Source organism: Pagrus major, chromosome 17 (genome assembly GCF_040436345.1).
Source record: "Pagrus major chromosome 17, Pma_NU_1.0".
Classification (NCBI taxonomy): Eukaryota; Metazoa; Chordata; class Actinopteri; order Spariformes; family Sparidae; genus Pagrus; species Pagrus major.
The window spans coordinates 29,357,312-29,371,692 of record NC_133231.1 but is presented as its reverse complement, the minus strand read 5'-3'; the positions used below and the strand labels follow the sequence as shown (position 1 = coordinate 29,371,692).

General features: G+C 39.3%; 1 protein-coding gene across 1 annotated transcript; it reads left to right on the top strand.

Annotated features, from left to right (window-relative positions):
- Positions 1–106: 106 nt before the first annotated feature.
- Positions 107–14,381, top strand: LOC141012589 (cathepsin S-like). The gene is made up of 8 exons (XM_073486102.1): positions 107–163; positions 3,761–3,885; positions 4,029–4,151; positions 7,225–7,377; positions 9,180–9,404; positions 10,941–11,106; positions 12,361–12,463; positions 13,997–14,381. Exons 1-8 carry the CDS (start codon positions 145–147, stop codon positions 14,094–14,096), a joined length of 1,014 nt encoding a protein of 337 aa, XP_073342203.1. The 5' UTR covers positions 107–144; the 3' UTR covers positions 14,097–14,381.

The window sequence follows — 14,381 nt, the reverse complement described above, 5'->3', positions numbered from 1 at the left end:
ACCGAAGCTTCAGGTGAGTGTAGAAACATGAGGGGCATGATGCAGATTTCGGTTTCAAAAGAGGAAGAAGGCATCATGTGACATTTCCTTCTTAAATATCGAGCAGGAACACAGAGTCAGGGTGGGTTCAGCACAGCAGCAGCGATGACACCGACACAACAAGGCAAGTTCAACACCATCATATTCAACTTTGGTTAAAATGAGTCTGATAAGAAGAGTCGACACGTTTATAAAAAGCAGAGTCAGTTTATTAAAGCTTTGACGCGAGTTTGCCTTTAGTTTCGTTTTTGGTGTTTTCATGTAACATGAGATCTTTTGTGTTCAGGCTGCAGGTGGAGATCTTTAAAACACAAATACTTATAACTGTGGAGCTTATTAATGACATATTATCTATTCTAACATTTAATCTGCTCATTCTCTAAAGATGTTTTAAAAGATGTGCTGTCGGCTTCATTTCTGCCACAGTTCAGCCTTTTAAAAAACTTATGGGCCCGAGATATTTCCTGTTCTCATTATTTATATAAAATGAGTATTAAGATCAATCAAAGTAACGAATCAAGGTCATTTTCTTCGGCTGGATACTCAACTTATCTCCTGTTAGTCACTGAAAAGTCCAAAGCTCATCTATAAAAAAGTACCCGAAGTGATACTCGAGTAAAAGTAAACATGGTGTAAAAATATTACTTTTGATAAAAGTGAAAATCACACACAGTAATAGTACTTGAGTACAAGCCTGGAAGTATCTGATATTAAATGTATCCAAGCATCAAAAAGTACAAGCTACTTGAGCCAAAGTAACTAGTAACTAAAGTTACCAAATACATGTAGTGGAGTAAAAAAAAAAGTACGGTATTTACCTCCTAAATGTAGTAATGGAAGTATAAAGGGACAGGAAATGGAAATACTCAAAAAGAATAACCTTAAAATTGTAATTAAGAACATTACTTGAGTAAATGTACTTAGTTACATTCCACCACTGTGTGTAAACAAATGCTGACGGTACAGATCTTGGTCACCCACTGTAATAGTACTCGAGTAAAAGCCTGGAAGTATATGATATTAAATGTAATGTACCCAAGTATCAAACGTACAAGCTCCGATGCAGCATGTAATCTGTTACAAAATACATGTAGTGGAGTAAAAAAAAAAGTACTATGTGTACCTCCTAATTGTAGTAATGGAAGTATAAAGTGGCAACATTGTATAAAAGAACAGTACTTGAGTAAATGTACTTAGTTACATTCCACCACTGTGTATAAACAAAAATAGACGGTACAGATTTTGGTTCATCTTCTTGTTATGTACATGTAGAGACAGACAGACAGACAGACAGACAGACAGGCAGGCAGGCAGGCAGGCAGACAGGCAGACAGGCAGGCAGGCAGACAGACAGACAGACTTTTGTCACGAGTGATTATTTTTTATTCCCACGTCATTTCTTGTTGATCAGGGGAAACTTGCAGATCTACATACTGAACTCTCACATCAGACCGAACCAACCTCAAACATCACCTGCTCTGTTCACTTCCTGTATTTAAACGCTCTCTCTGTGTGTCTAAAGCTGCTGTAACTCGTCCTTTATAATCATCTGATTGAACAATAACTCATGTTGATGCTTAGTTGGGCTAAATTTCTTGCTTGTTCATTAGTTTCATTTCTGGTCTTGTGACAGTTGCCTCACTCTGGGATTTACGTACAGTTCAATAGCTTTAAATTTGTGGAAGTGATACTTCCTGCTGCTGCTGTCCGGGAGAAGCAGATCCTGGACACCCCCCAGTCGCTCGCATAAGACAAGTCTGAGTTAAGATGTATGAGAAGTGATTTAAATCAGTGGGGTCTCTCAAAGTCCAGCCTGTGGGCCAGTGGCGAGCCTCAAAACAATGTGTTTAATACTTTCATTTTCAACAGCCTACATTTAAAAAAAAAAGGTGTAATTTGTGAAATATTGCCAGAGTTCAGAGGTAACTTGCTGCTAACTAGCTGCTCTTTGCTAATTATCCTTGGCTGTAGCTAGCTGCCGTTAGCCAATTAGCTCATGGCTTAATTACCAAGTGGTTTGAAAAAGGATACATATTAAAAGGAGACATATTATGCTTTTTTGTTTTTGTCCTTTCCTTCAGTGTGTTATATATGTTCTTGTGCGTGTCAAAGGAAAGTTATAAAGGTCAAAGTCCACGCCAAAAGAAGCTCCCCTCTCCCACAGAAAACACTGCCCCCAAAACGCCTCACCAGTAGCCCCGCCTTTATTTGTGTGACTTTGTGACATCACACGACATCAGCCTTGAAGAGACAGGAGCTGAAATGAAACTGAGCATAATGTGTCTCCTTTAATCTATAAAATATGAACATTACATTGAATATTAGAAAGTAAACACTCCCCTTCTTTCAGTGTGACTCATGTTGACTTCCTTCCTGACCTACATTAGTCACATTACCCGAAAGTACCTTCAGGTCAGAAGAGGATCAGTTTCATTATATGTATGGATGTGTACTTTTAGCTTTTATAGGAACAGTCAACGCCACCATTGTTGAGTTTCGTGCTCTTTGCATTGTTTGCAGTGTGAAGCCAACATTTTTCCACTACGTCATATTCTTTATTTTTTTTATTAACTTGTAGTTATTAATTAAAAAACAAAGATCTGAGGTTTTCACAGAAGGCACTGAAAAGACTTAATTTGACCTCAGAAGTGAAATTAAAATTAAAATGTAAAATGCAACAAAAGGTATGAATTCGGCCTATAGGTGATATTTTTGCATCTTCATCTTTAATTTAATGAATACTTGCTGAACTTTTCCATTGCATCTTCTGGTTCGGCCACACACACACAAAGACAAAGCATAAACAAAGTAAAAACTAAAGTTCAGCTATAAATCATTGCCGATGTGTTTCTGCTCATTTCTTACCTGACTGATGGACAGAGCAGCACAAACCCGCAGCCAACTCCTGAAAACCACTTCCTGCTTATACAACAACTGTTTGCATCGTCAAGCGTTGCATGTATTAGTGTTGTTAGTGTTGTGTTATTTCAGAGTTTGTTTTCTTTGAGGCAGATCCTACAAAAACTTGGCAGAAAAAAGTTGCTGCTTAAGGTCCAACAAACACCTTGACTTTACTGCAACATCGAAAGATCCCCGTCCGTAGTAAAGTAAAGTTAAAAAGTTATAAAGTAACCTGCGGTTAAAAGACCTGACTCTTTGTATATTATTTGGTTATTCTCTCTTATTTCTGTTTCCAAAGACAGCAACTATTAAAAAAGAAGAAAAAAAAACAGCCAACAAAGAAATGTTGGAGGACAAAATACAATAAAATCTCAAATTAAAAATGCTCAAGTGATCCATAGTGGTGTGAAATAAATGAATGCATTAATACTGAAACTGGGATTTTTCCCTTATGACCATAAACGTACCATCAAAATCTTTAACTGTTGCATCCTTTGTGCCCGTTAGCCATTAAAGCTAAATCTGCAATACCTTGGAGTTACACAAAATATCAAAATGTCTGAAGGTCGAGGTGTTGAATTAACAAACAAGACGTTTTCTTCTTTGCTTAGTCATTTCTTTTCTCAGATGTCTTTTGTCTGTGTGGTTTTTATGAAGTGGAAACTATTTGTATGTTTCTGACTCTTGATGTCATCCAGGCGGTTTGTCGTCTTGGTGTGTCAGCTAGCAGACGACATCCTGACGTCTCGTGTGTGTGTGTGTGTGTGTGTGTGTGTGTGTGTGTGTGTGTGTGTGTGTGTGTGTGTGTGTGTGTTTACAGGCCTGATGTTGGGGACCGTCCTGCTCTTCTCCCTGTGTCTCATGGCGGCGGCCACGTTTGACAGCCGGCTGGACTTCCACTGGGATCTGTGGAAGAAGAATCACCAGAAGTCGTACCGAGACGAGGTATGTGATAAAAAACAAGTGGATGTAAATATGTAGGAGTTTTTCTGTTTGTTGGCCCTAAAAAAATCCATACGTACGATTTATCATTAACTTATACAGTATTTGACCTCATGCGCTCTCTCTCTCTATCCGTACGTCTTGAGGTGGAGGAAGCGAGCCGCAGGGAATTGTGGGAGCAGAATCTGATGCTCATTACCAAACACAACCTGGAGGCTTCGATGGGACTTCACACATATGAGCTGAGCATGAACCACATGGGAGACCTGGTGAGACACTCGTTTACTGGTTTAAACTGGAGGTTTTAATTGATTTGCGATTATCACTTTATTCACTAATCACTGTGAATTTAATGATAGCAGAAGGTCAGAAGGATACGGAGTAGATGCATCATGACTAGTTTGAACTTTGAAGCTCAACAGCTAATCATTATAATGAAATATAGTCCGGTTTATTTTTATATATGCTACAATTCTGACGAGGTTGCAAGAGGCCTCAGAGGCTCTGTGATGCAAATTTGTTATGGATGTGAAACATTAAAAAAGGTTAAAGATTAATGTAAAAGATGTGGACCAAGGCTGACAACACAATCCTCACTAGAACGTCAAGTCTGTTTTAATAATAACGAGACCAGCAGAGTGCCAGTAAGTTAAATGCAATGTTGAATAAATAAGTTTCCAATGGTCGTTAAAAATAGCATCTTTTATAGCCTTTAGCTAGGAGCGCCAAAGTTTTGGTGTGAGGTTAAAAAAGGCTGAGCTTCTGATTTTCTCGTTTAAGTGATAGTTGTATTTAAAAAACGACAGTAGAGGATTAAAAGCGCCTCCAAAAGATTATAAAAAGGACCAAAAGTTGGTAATGTTGGCCGGTTCCAAGCCATTCAGAGCCTTATAAACAAGTAAAGGACCGGGCAAAAACATTCCTGGAGCCACTGCAGGTTCACTAAAACTGGGCTGAGTTGTGAATTAATTGTAGTTCATCAATGGATTGTTTTGAAGAGAGCATTACAGTAGTTTAATCTGCATTAGATAAATGTGGGATCAAGTTTTTAGGCATTTTCTTTTATTTCGAAATGGAACTATACTTATTTGACCCGATTTCAAAGATTGCCGTCTTCAGCTTTGTTATTGTCGTGGCGGTTCTGGTGGGAACACGGCTGAGATCCTGTCCCAAACTCAATAAAAATATATGTATATCTATGGGGAATCTCAACTCTCCCAAATACCGTAATGATAATGACACTGACATGTATTCCTTACTTTTATTACCCTTTACTTGGGTGTCAGAGGTTAGTGAAGATAAAAGAAACCTGCAGGCGCCGGGCTATTGGCGAGCAATTCTCTCACAAACAGCACCGTGCACGGCCCTGATGCAGGTAACCTACAGCTGAACGCCGACTTTTGATAGTCACACAGTTAAGTTGGCGAATGCTCAAAACTTCCCTCAATCATAAAAGAACAAAAGACGGCAAAGAAATCTCCACAGGGCCTAAACAGAGCCGAGTTTCTGGCTGAGAATCTGATAGGTTGACGCCTGCAGTGTGTCGAGGAAGGAATCAGAGTGACCCAGGTGTGGCGTCATCACACCCTGATCGGCTGAGAGATGAACGCCCCAAGCAGCTCTCAATCATTAATTAAGAGTCAGCCTGCACACACACACTGCAACAGGTGACCTGGATCTACACAATCAACCCAGAGGGGTTTTAACAGCGATTCACAGCCACCGGTCCTTTCAGTTAAGATAGTCAGGCACATGATCCAGTCATAGTTAGAAAAGAGTTTTACCACCTGACTGGAGGTCAGTGGAAAAGTATAAAGCTTTATATTTTAACTGCTATCAACATTATTTGTTGATGTTGGCAGTTGTAGCGTTAGCTTGACTGATAACCTTTTATGACCCACTGGCAACAGCATGTTCAACACAAAAACACCTGCTGCTGCAAATACATTTAAATCTGATGGTCTCTCTTAGGTCTGTTCCAGTCTCCGAAAACCCCTGAGCAAACTATCTGCCTGTCTTTTAACCTGCCTTGTCTCAGTCTGCATCAGAGATTCTTTGGAAATATACAGACTACATTTGATTCCAGCTTATCAATCATTATCTTTGCCACAAGAAACACTGACTCAGATTCTTGGGAAACTAAAGAGGAAGTAAACAGCCTGTTTATCTGCTCTTGGCTTCACTCTGCGTGCTCAGAGGAATGTTATCGGGGACAATGTGCTCATAAAAGTTCGATATTATTCCTGTTGTTCCTGCAAGGTGTAAGGTTTTATTTTTCCAGAAGGGATTATCAAACATGAACTCATCATTATTTATTTACTATTTAGAGAAGTTACACGTTAAGCGTCATTAATTGATTTTTGCTCACTTGGGGGAAACTTTAAACACAACACTGACACTATTATCACAAAAAGTCGCCTATTAGCAACATTAGCATTCATTTGTAGTTATGTTTGTGTCCGCCAGATGAATGTAAGTCAAATATTTAATCTCCTTTTAGCTTTGGTTTGAATAAAACTGACACTTCATGTGCCAGATCAGGCCGGCCAAAGAGTCCGACGGTTGGGGGGAAACAATTGGAGGAAATTCCAGGAAGAGCCACAGAGGAGGGATCGCTCTCCCTCGATGTTGTGTGTACAGATCTGAACATCAAAATCAGAGTTTACAAATTTCATTGACAGAATGTTAGATACAAGTAGATTAAATGAAAATATATGTGAAGAGTGTTGATCTAGGAGGACGACTTAGGAAGTGTTTGGCCCACAACTCACCATTAACTTTCAGTTTTTGGCCCTCGAAAGGAAAAAGTGATCCCAACCTGTCCTGTTGATATGTGGTGTTTCCGCTGCTGATACCAGTGTTGTAAAGTCCTCCGATACGGCCTAAAATGTTTGAATTGTTATCGGCGAGTACACAAGTGTGTGTGCATCGATCCAATACCACATCATTTATCTAACAGAATCAGGACTTTGCTTCCTCCCCACAGTGTTCTGTTCACCTGTATGCAACTTTGTTTTTATAAATGGTAGCACCTGGTTGGAAACAACTAAAGTATTGGTCAGTGTTGCTTCAGCTGAATAATGCGACAAATTCTCTCAAAAGAAGGAATAAAAGTACAAAATTAACTGTCACTGTACGTGTTGGTATAGAATTTTTTATTTATCAAGAAAATAAGATTATCAGTGATGGAAATGATTCTTAAGTCAATAAATGATCGATTACAGACCGTTCACCCTTTCACAAGACATCTGACCTTTAGAAAGCTGTTTTTACAACCCTGCTCAGTAAAAATAGTCCACTGAGTGCTGCTCATTTCATTAGCTGTTATCTGCTTCCTTATAGACACCAGAGGAGATCCTGCAGTCTTACGCCACGCTCATTCCTTCCACTGGCATCCAGAGGGCACCATCTCCCTTCGCTGGGACATCAGGCGCTGCCGCACCAGACACCGTGGACTGGAGAGAGAAGGGCTATGTCACCAAAGTCAAGATGCAGGTAAAAAAATAAATAAATGTAGACGCAGTGTTTCCAATCAGTGACTCATAGGTCAGCAGGATTCATCGGTGGTGTTGGTGAGAGCAGAAACATGCGGTGTCTCGTGTGTGATGCATTCGACAGTGTCATCATCCCACGAGTCTCGTTTACCTCATTCCTCCCGTTCCTCATTCGTCCAATCGGTTCTCGTTCAGGCAGGAAGTCGTCGCCACAACCACCGAGTCTTTTGTCCCATCCACACTTTGAGCAAGAGCACTACCCGACACACTGCTCCAGAAAGCAGAAGAGGAAATATCTCAGCCTTTTCTAAACGGTTTCCTAAGCTTTTTTTTATGGAAACAAAAGTTAGAAACATGTATACAGGTGGGGCTACGTGGTTTTATTAGTTTGGAGCCTTGATGAAGATCTGCTGGTCGAAACACGTTGCGACAATAAAGGCTTTTTAATATTTCCTTTCTTGTTAATTGTGATTTATCTCTGGAAAATGGCAGTTGTTATTTCGAGATAATAACTTGAGATCTCGAGAAGAAATGACATTAACTCGTTATCACGGGAAAACGGAGGAAATAAAATGTGTGAATGCATGGCCCTTTAGGGCTTCCGTAGACATGTACTCAGCGTATCACAGTAAAAGTCTCCCTCTGAAGGACATTTGTGGTCAAAGCTAACTGAAGCTCACGTCATATTAATATAATTCAAAGACTATTAAAGTTAAAGGTAGAATCAGTAGGATTTGTCCCAGCTGTTCCTGAACACACCACAAAGATAGTTGACTGTTGAGTCTCATTCCCAGGACGTCAAATAGCCACATGTTGGGTTGGTAAAGCGTCCCGAGCAGCAACAAAGTGAGAAAATAAGAAAATCTCTGCAGATACGAGACACTAAAACGCCTTTTCTCCCCATTCCAGCCTCCCTCTCTGTCTGTTTACGTCTTCTTACGTCTTTGTTTCGTCTCGCTGCGTCTGCCGTGCGTGATGCGCTCTGATAGGCTGAAATCAGTCTTGTGATGTTGGGAAATAAAAATAATCCATAATTCCTCTCAAATGCATCAAACTAAAGTATCGAGCCTGTTAAACTTTAGATATTTGTATTCAGATGTAGGGAGGGGAAGTCAAAGAAATACTCAAGTAAAGTACAGATACCTGGATATATTTTTTATATCTTTTATCTTTTTACTCTTAGACTTTAATTGCACAGGTTTTAATGCATCTTTTCACTTTAGATTTTTTACGTGTTTGTCTGTAAATCTTTGTCTGATGTTTTGTCAGCTTTCACAGCTTCATCCTGAAGAAATAATATTAAACTGTACAGTTACTCCTATATAAATATTATTTCACATTATATCACATTAATCCTTTGTTAGCAGCGCTTCATTTCTTGAAGTTACAGACAAATGTCAGCGGTAAGAAGTTGAAGACACGATGATCGATGAGAAATCTGAAGGTCTTGCTGTGAAAAATAAATGAGAAGTGTAGTAAAACTTTACAATGCAGAGAAATGAAAAGACATTTTCCATTTATTACAAACTTGTGCTGTGCTGATGAGTATCATTCAACCAGAGACACACAAGTATTGATTTTGGACTTCCTTCTGTTCTGTGCAACATGTTAAATATAATTGACGAACAATAAAAATCCCAAAAGAGTCAGAAGACTTCTTTAACCTCTTCAACTCCGACTGCTCCGTCTTTACAAACTCGTGTTGTTCTGCCAAACATGGAAATGTGAAAAGTGTTTCATTTATGTTTGAAGCTAATAAATCTGTTTTTTTTGCATTGTTTAACTCCACTCATTTGTATCCAGGGTGCCTGTGGTTCCTGCTGGGCTTTCAGTGCCGCAGGGGCTTTGGAGGGCCAGTTATTCAAGAAGACGGGGAAGCTGGTGGACCTGAGCCCCCAGAACCTGGTGGACTGTTCCACTAAATACGGCAACCACGGCTGCCATGGTGGCAACATGGCCTACGCCTTCCAGTACGTCATCGACAACCAGGGCATCGACTCTGACACTTCATACCCCTACACAGGACAGGTGAGTCACTGGTTTAATCCTGATGCTGCTGGTCAGAGATGCATCAAAGGGAGGGAAAGGGAAAATCCATTCAACTTGGATTCTACAGAGTTTGTTTAGAGCATTTGGGAAACAAATCCGATTGCTTCGACGTTATAGGTGGGCAGACAAATGTGGGAAGTCATTATAAACAATAACAAAAGGTCAGATTCCCAAAGATCGTCCCTGTCAGGACGTCATTAGAAGTTGCTGTTACTCACAGATGATAACAGTCTTGGCAGCACTCTGGCCCCAGTTTGTCATTTGATTTCTGTGGCAGATGCATTTAGGTAAACAAGCCAGGGATCAAAGTCAACAAGTATGTTACATGATTGTAACTGATGACAAAACCTAGTTTATCTCAGTGCAATTTATAATTATTGAACAATGATAAGACTGCAGCCACCCATTTCTGACACACAGTTCAACATACAATAAAGCTAAAAGGTCATTTCTGTGAGCTTGAGTTTGGACTGTGATGGCTCCCATAAGCTTACTTTGTGCTATGTTTTAGGTAATATGCCTTTTATCTTAACTTTTTATATAGAAACTGCTTGACCTGCAGCAATCACAACACCTTCTGATAAGAAATTATTCGTTTAAGTATTTTTTTAAAAGCAGATATGGCAACAATTCAGATTGTAGCTTCTCGAAGGTAAATATTTGGACCGTTTGTCATAAAACAGGTCATTTGAAGACATTACCGTGGGGTAGAGGAACTTGTGATGGACACTTGTTTCTGACATTTAAAGCACAAAAAAATAATCGACTAATTGAAAATAAACTTTAATGAAAGTAATCAGCAGTTGCAGCCCCAGAAACTGCAGTGTGAGACGAGCTAACGCTGCTTTACGGTTACGAGATTAAAACATGATGTTTTTTTAAGTGGAAACATGGTGTATATGGGAAATTCAGTGCAAACTCAGGTTTACAGTTAAGAAATTCCTGTATGAGACAACGATGTGGGTGTACAAGAAGTTAAGTCCGACCCTTCGGGCTGCAGACAGCAACACTCTTCTCACTTGTCTGTGGTCTGCCGTTAATGTCTCTTTGGAGCAACAATAAATTAATCGGAGCGGACAACGTTGTTTGTCCTCCAGGCTTCATCTGGTTCGCCGTTGTTCGTGTTTGTGTGGAGGAGGAGGGCAGCTCTGAGCGGATCCGACAGACTGCTGCAGCCTCGCGGAGGTGTTGTGCCTCTAATTCACCCGAAAAAAATACAAATAAAAACTTTTACGTGTGATGTGAAATATTTCTGTTAATCAGCTCACTGACGAGCGTCTCTGTGCCTGCAATTCACTTTCTTGCTCACCTCTGCCAAGAAAATCAACTGCAGCCAAGAAAATTAATAATAACTTTTTCATACATGGACATAATCACCCAAGTTGGTTGGTAAAGTTGTGCCTCGAGCTAACTTTCCTAATGAGGTGCTTTTTTTTTTTAATACCATCAGGTATATTTAAAAACAGGTCCTGTGTAAATCATCAGTTTTAACCCCAGTTTGTCTTCTTACTGCAGGAGTCACAGTGCCGTTACAACCCCAGCTACCGTGCCGCCAACTGCTCCCAGTACAGCTCCCTGCCTGAGGGCGACGAGGGGGCTCTGAAGCAGGCGGTCGCCACCATCGGACCCATTTCAGTGGGGATTGATGCCACGCGACCCAGATTTGCTTTCTACAGGAGTGGTACGTCGACTTCATCAGCCCCACAGGCTTCATCTTTACTTGCATGATATTTAATTAAGTTTAATTTTTTTATTCAGATGAAATAAGAATTAATTAATTAATTGTTATTGATCCTTCACTGGAGAAGTTCACTCGTTACAGCAGCTCAAGAGTGAGAAGCAGAGTCATAGATAAAACTGGAAACTCAAGAAAATATAAGACTATGTACGCAATATACATTCTCACATATCGATCTTTCACATTTATACAAAAAGCTCAAGTTAACATCCCCTGAAAGTCTCTTAACCTCTGACCTGACTGCAGTGATGAAAACACTGCTTCTCAGCTCGGCGTTCACTAACTTGTTAAGTTTTCTTAAACAAGACAGTGAATCCATCACCTGCTAGAATAATGTTTTAATGGCTAGCCGTACTAACTTTTTTCAAAATACTGATTTAATACCTGACTTAGAGGCACAATTCACCTGAAAAAAGGAAAATTTTGTCATTATTTACTCACCCCAATGCTGATGTAAAGTCAGGTGACGTTTCGTAGTCCACAAAACATTTCTGGAGCCTCACAGTAAAACAGTTTTGCAGAATTCCCTGACTTGTTGAGGGCTGGGTATCAAAATGTTATACTTTTATGGCACCGACAAAAAAGCCTCTATACAAAAATTGTCTTGTCATTCAATATTAAAATTTCAATACCAAAGGAGTTAATCTCATCAGCGTCAGTGAGCCAGTGCTGGTGATTGGCTGTCTCGAGGCATGCAGGAAAAAACACTAGGTCAGACCCAAAGACGTGTATGTGTAATGTCATCTTTTGTTAAATGGATTTCATAAAATTGGTATTGGGAAAAAATATAGTTCAGAAACCAGTATCAAAGTCCAGGTATCTGTGTAGGTACGGGAACCCAGCCCTTGAAAACAGGAAAAACAACAGGAAAAAAAACATAAAATGTCTCCATACAGCGCGCAACCACTTCAGATGTTAGATAGCAGCTACAGTGAAGATTTCAGCTTAACAAAGGGTGTAAATAACATCTTGAGTCTTCCAGACAGTTGGATTACACCAGACAAGCTGCATGGAGCCATTTTATGTTTGTTATTCTTCATTTATTTTGGGTTATTTTTGGACTACAAAACTTCGCCAGATGATTTGGGTTTTCAATTCTGTGTAAACTGTTCCTTTTTAAAAAATAAATATTAATGAAACATGAATATAATGACATGAATTTATTATTATTATAATTTTGACCTCTCCCTTTTTCAGGAGTGTACAATGACCCGTCCTGCTCCAAGAAAGTGAACCATGCTGTGTTAGTTGTGGGCTACGGCACGCTGAACGGAGAAGACTACTGGCTGGTAAAGAACAGGTGAGATGTTTCTGCTGCCCCCAAAACCTGGTACATGCTCACATACTGTGTAGGTCCTTTGTATGTTCCTCCCTGTGTGGTATTTACTGGCCGCAGTCGAGGACACGGGGGAAGTGAAACAGGGAAGTCGGAGCTCTGCAGGGTGGTACACTGTGTCAACGAGCAGTGATGAAGTGCCGTGATGGACTGAAAAAAACGCAAACATCTGCCTCTTGAGGTTTTCAGGCCGCGTCATGAAATCATTTCTGTGGTATAGAGAAGAAGTTTCATTTCCCATCAGTTATTGCATGAGAAACACAACTTCCCATCTTCTATTGCTGAACACATCAGGCCTGTTTTTAAGCTTGTTAAATCCCCTTCCTCTCATGGCTCAGTGCATTTCTTAACCTTCAACCTTTTTGACGTAAGCACCAGGCGAGAAATTCACATTCAACTTCTTCATCTAGAAGTGGGGAAAGGCAACTGCTACTTCCTGTTACTTTTGTGCTATTCTGTGTTGTTTAACACTGAAAACAGTGTAGCTAAACTATTAGTATGGGGTGCTAGTGATTGAGCAACTTCTGTCCATATTCTCATCATATAACTTATTGTTTTTAAATTCCTGTGCATTAAAGTTCATTGACCTGGTTGAATATCAAACTGCACAAATAATGTATAAAGCAAGAAACAAAATACTACCAGGTAATATTCAGAAACTTTGTTTTTTTTTTGATAGAGAGGGAGGTTATAATTTGAGGGAAAAGTTGAATTTCAAGATGCCAGCTGTTCGCACGACTTTTAAAAAGTAAGTGCATTTCAATCGGTGGCGTGAAACTGTGGAAAAGCATGATCCAGTTAAAAAAAGGTACACAGAGATGATTTTCAAAAGGCACAGGGATGAGGGAATCGCTAGGTGTTTTCATAGATGTATGCATGTGTTTGTGTGTATGAAATATTAATATGTTATGAAATATACATTTGCGGTAACAACTTTTAAAATAAGGTATAGAAATTTGGTCAGTGTATATATATGATGTATATTATAAGCTATGTATGTATATTGGTGTGTGTGTATGTATGTATGTATGTATGTACGTAGATGTGTGCACATGTAGGTATGTATATGTACATGTGTTAAGTACATATGTATATATGCATATATGGGTATATATTTATAATTAATATGTGATTTATTAATTGTACATATAGTATATGGAATTGAGCGTATAAAGGTACACAGGTTCAGGAATGGAAGTAAATTGATTATGATTAACTACTGAGTTGTGGAGAAGGGCTTCTTCCTACTCCTTTTTCGTGCACGTCAATGTTTATTAAACATGCTTGTAATGGAATATACTTTGTAACATGCTTTTCATTTTGTTTTGCTTATTTGTCGAACTAATTAGCTTTTTGTTTTGTTTTGTCCGAAATAAATTTGCATTCATTCATTTATTTATTCACTTCACATGGATGTTTACTAATGAATCACAATTTTAAAAAAACCTTGGTGTATCCCTTTAATAATATTCTTCTGTTTTTGCTCTTCTCGTGCAGCTGGGGAACTTCATTCGGAGACGAGGGCTACATCCGGATGTCACGCAACAACGACGACCAGTGTGGCATCACTCAGGATGCCTCCTACCCCATCATGTAGCTGCAGAGGGAACTGCATTGAAACTGTTGTAAAAAAGAAAAATCACAGGTTCCCCCTATCTTTTTTATGTGAACAATATTTTTTACAGTTTATTTTCACATTGATTTCAACATTTTTCGGTTTTGTTTTTTAAACTACTTTGTATGTACCTTTTTGACAGAAGACAAAAATGTCTTTAAATACTACAGTTTACCATCTCTGACCTTGTCTTGTGAGACCGTGTGCTTGTTTGTTTCTGACTGACTGTGTGTACGAATCTATAATAAAGAGACAGATGTACTCCTT

Coding starts and splice junctions, on each gene's coding strand:
- LOC141012589 (XM_073486102.1), top strand. Junction 7,378..9,179: donor TCACCAAAGTCAAGATGCAG/GTAAAAAAATAA, acceptor ATTTGTATCCAG/GGTGCCTGTGGTTCCTGCTG. Junction 11,107..12,360: donor ATTTGCTTTCTACAGGAGTG/GTACGTCGACTT, acceptor TCCCTTTTTCAG/GAGTGTACAATGACCCGTCC.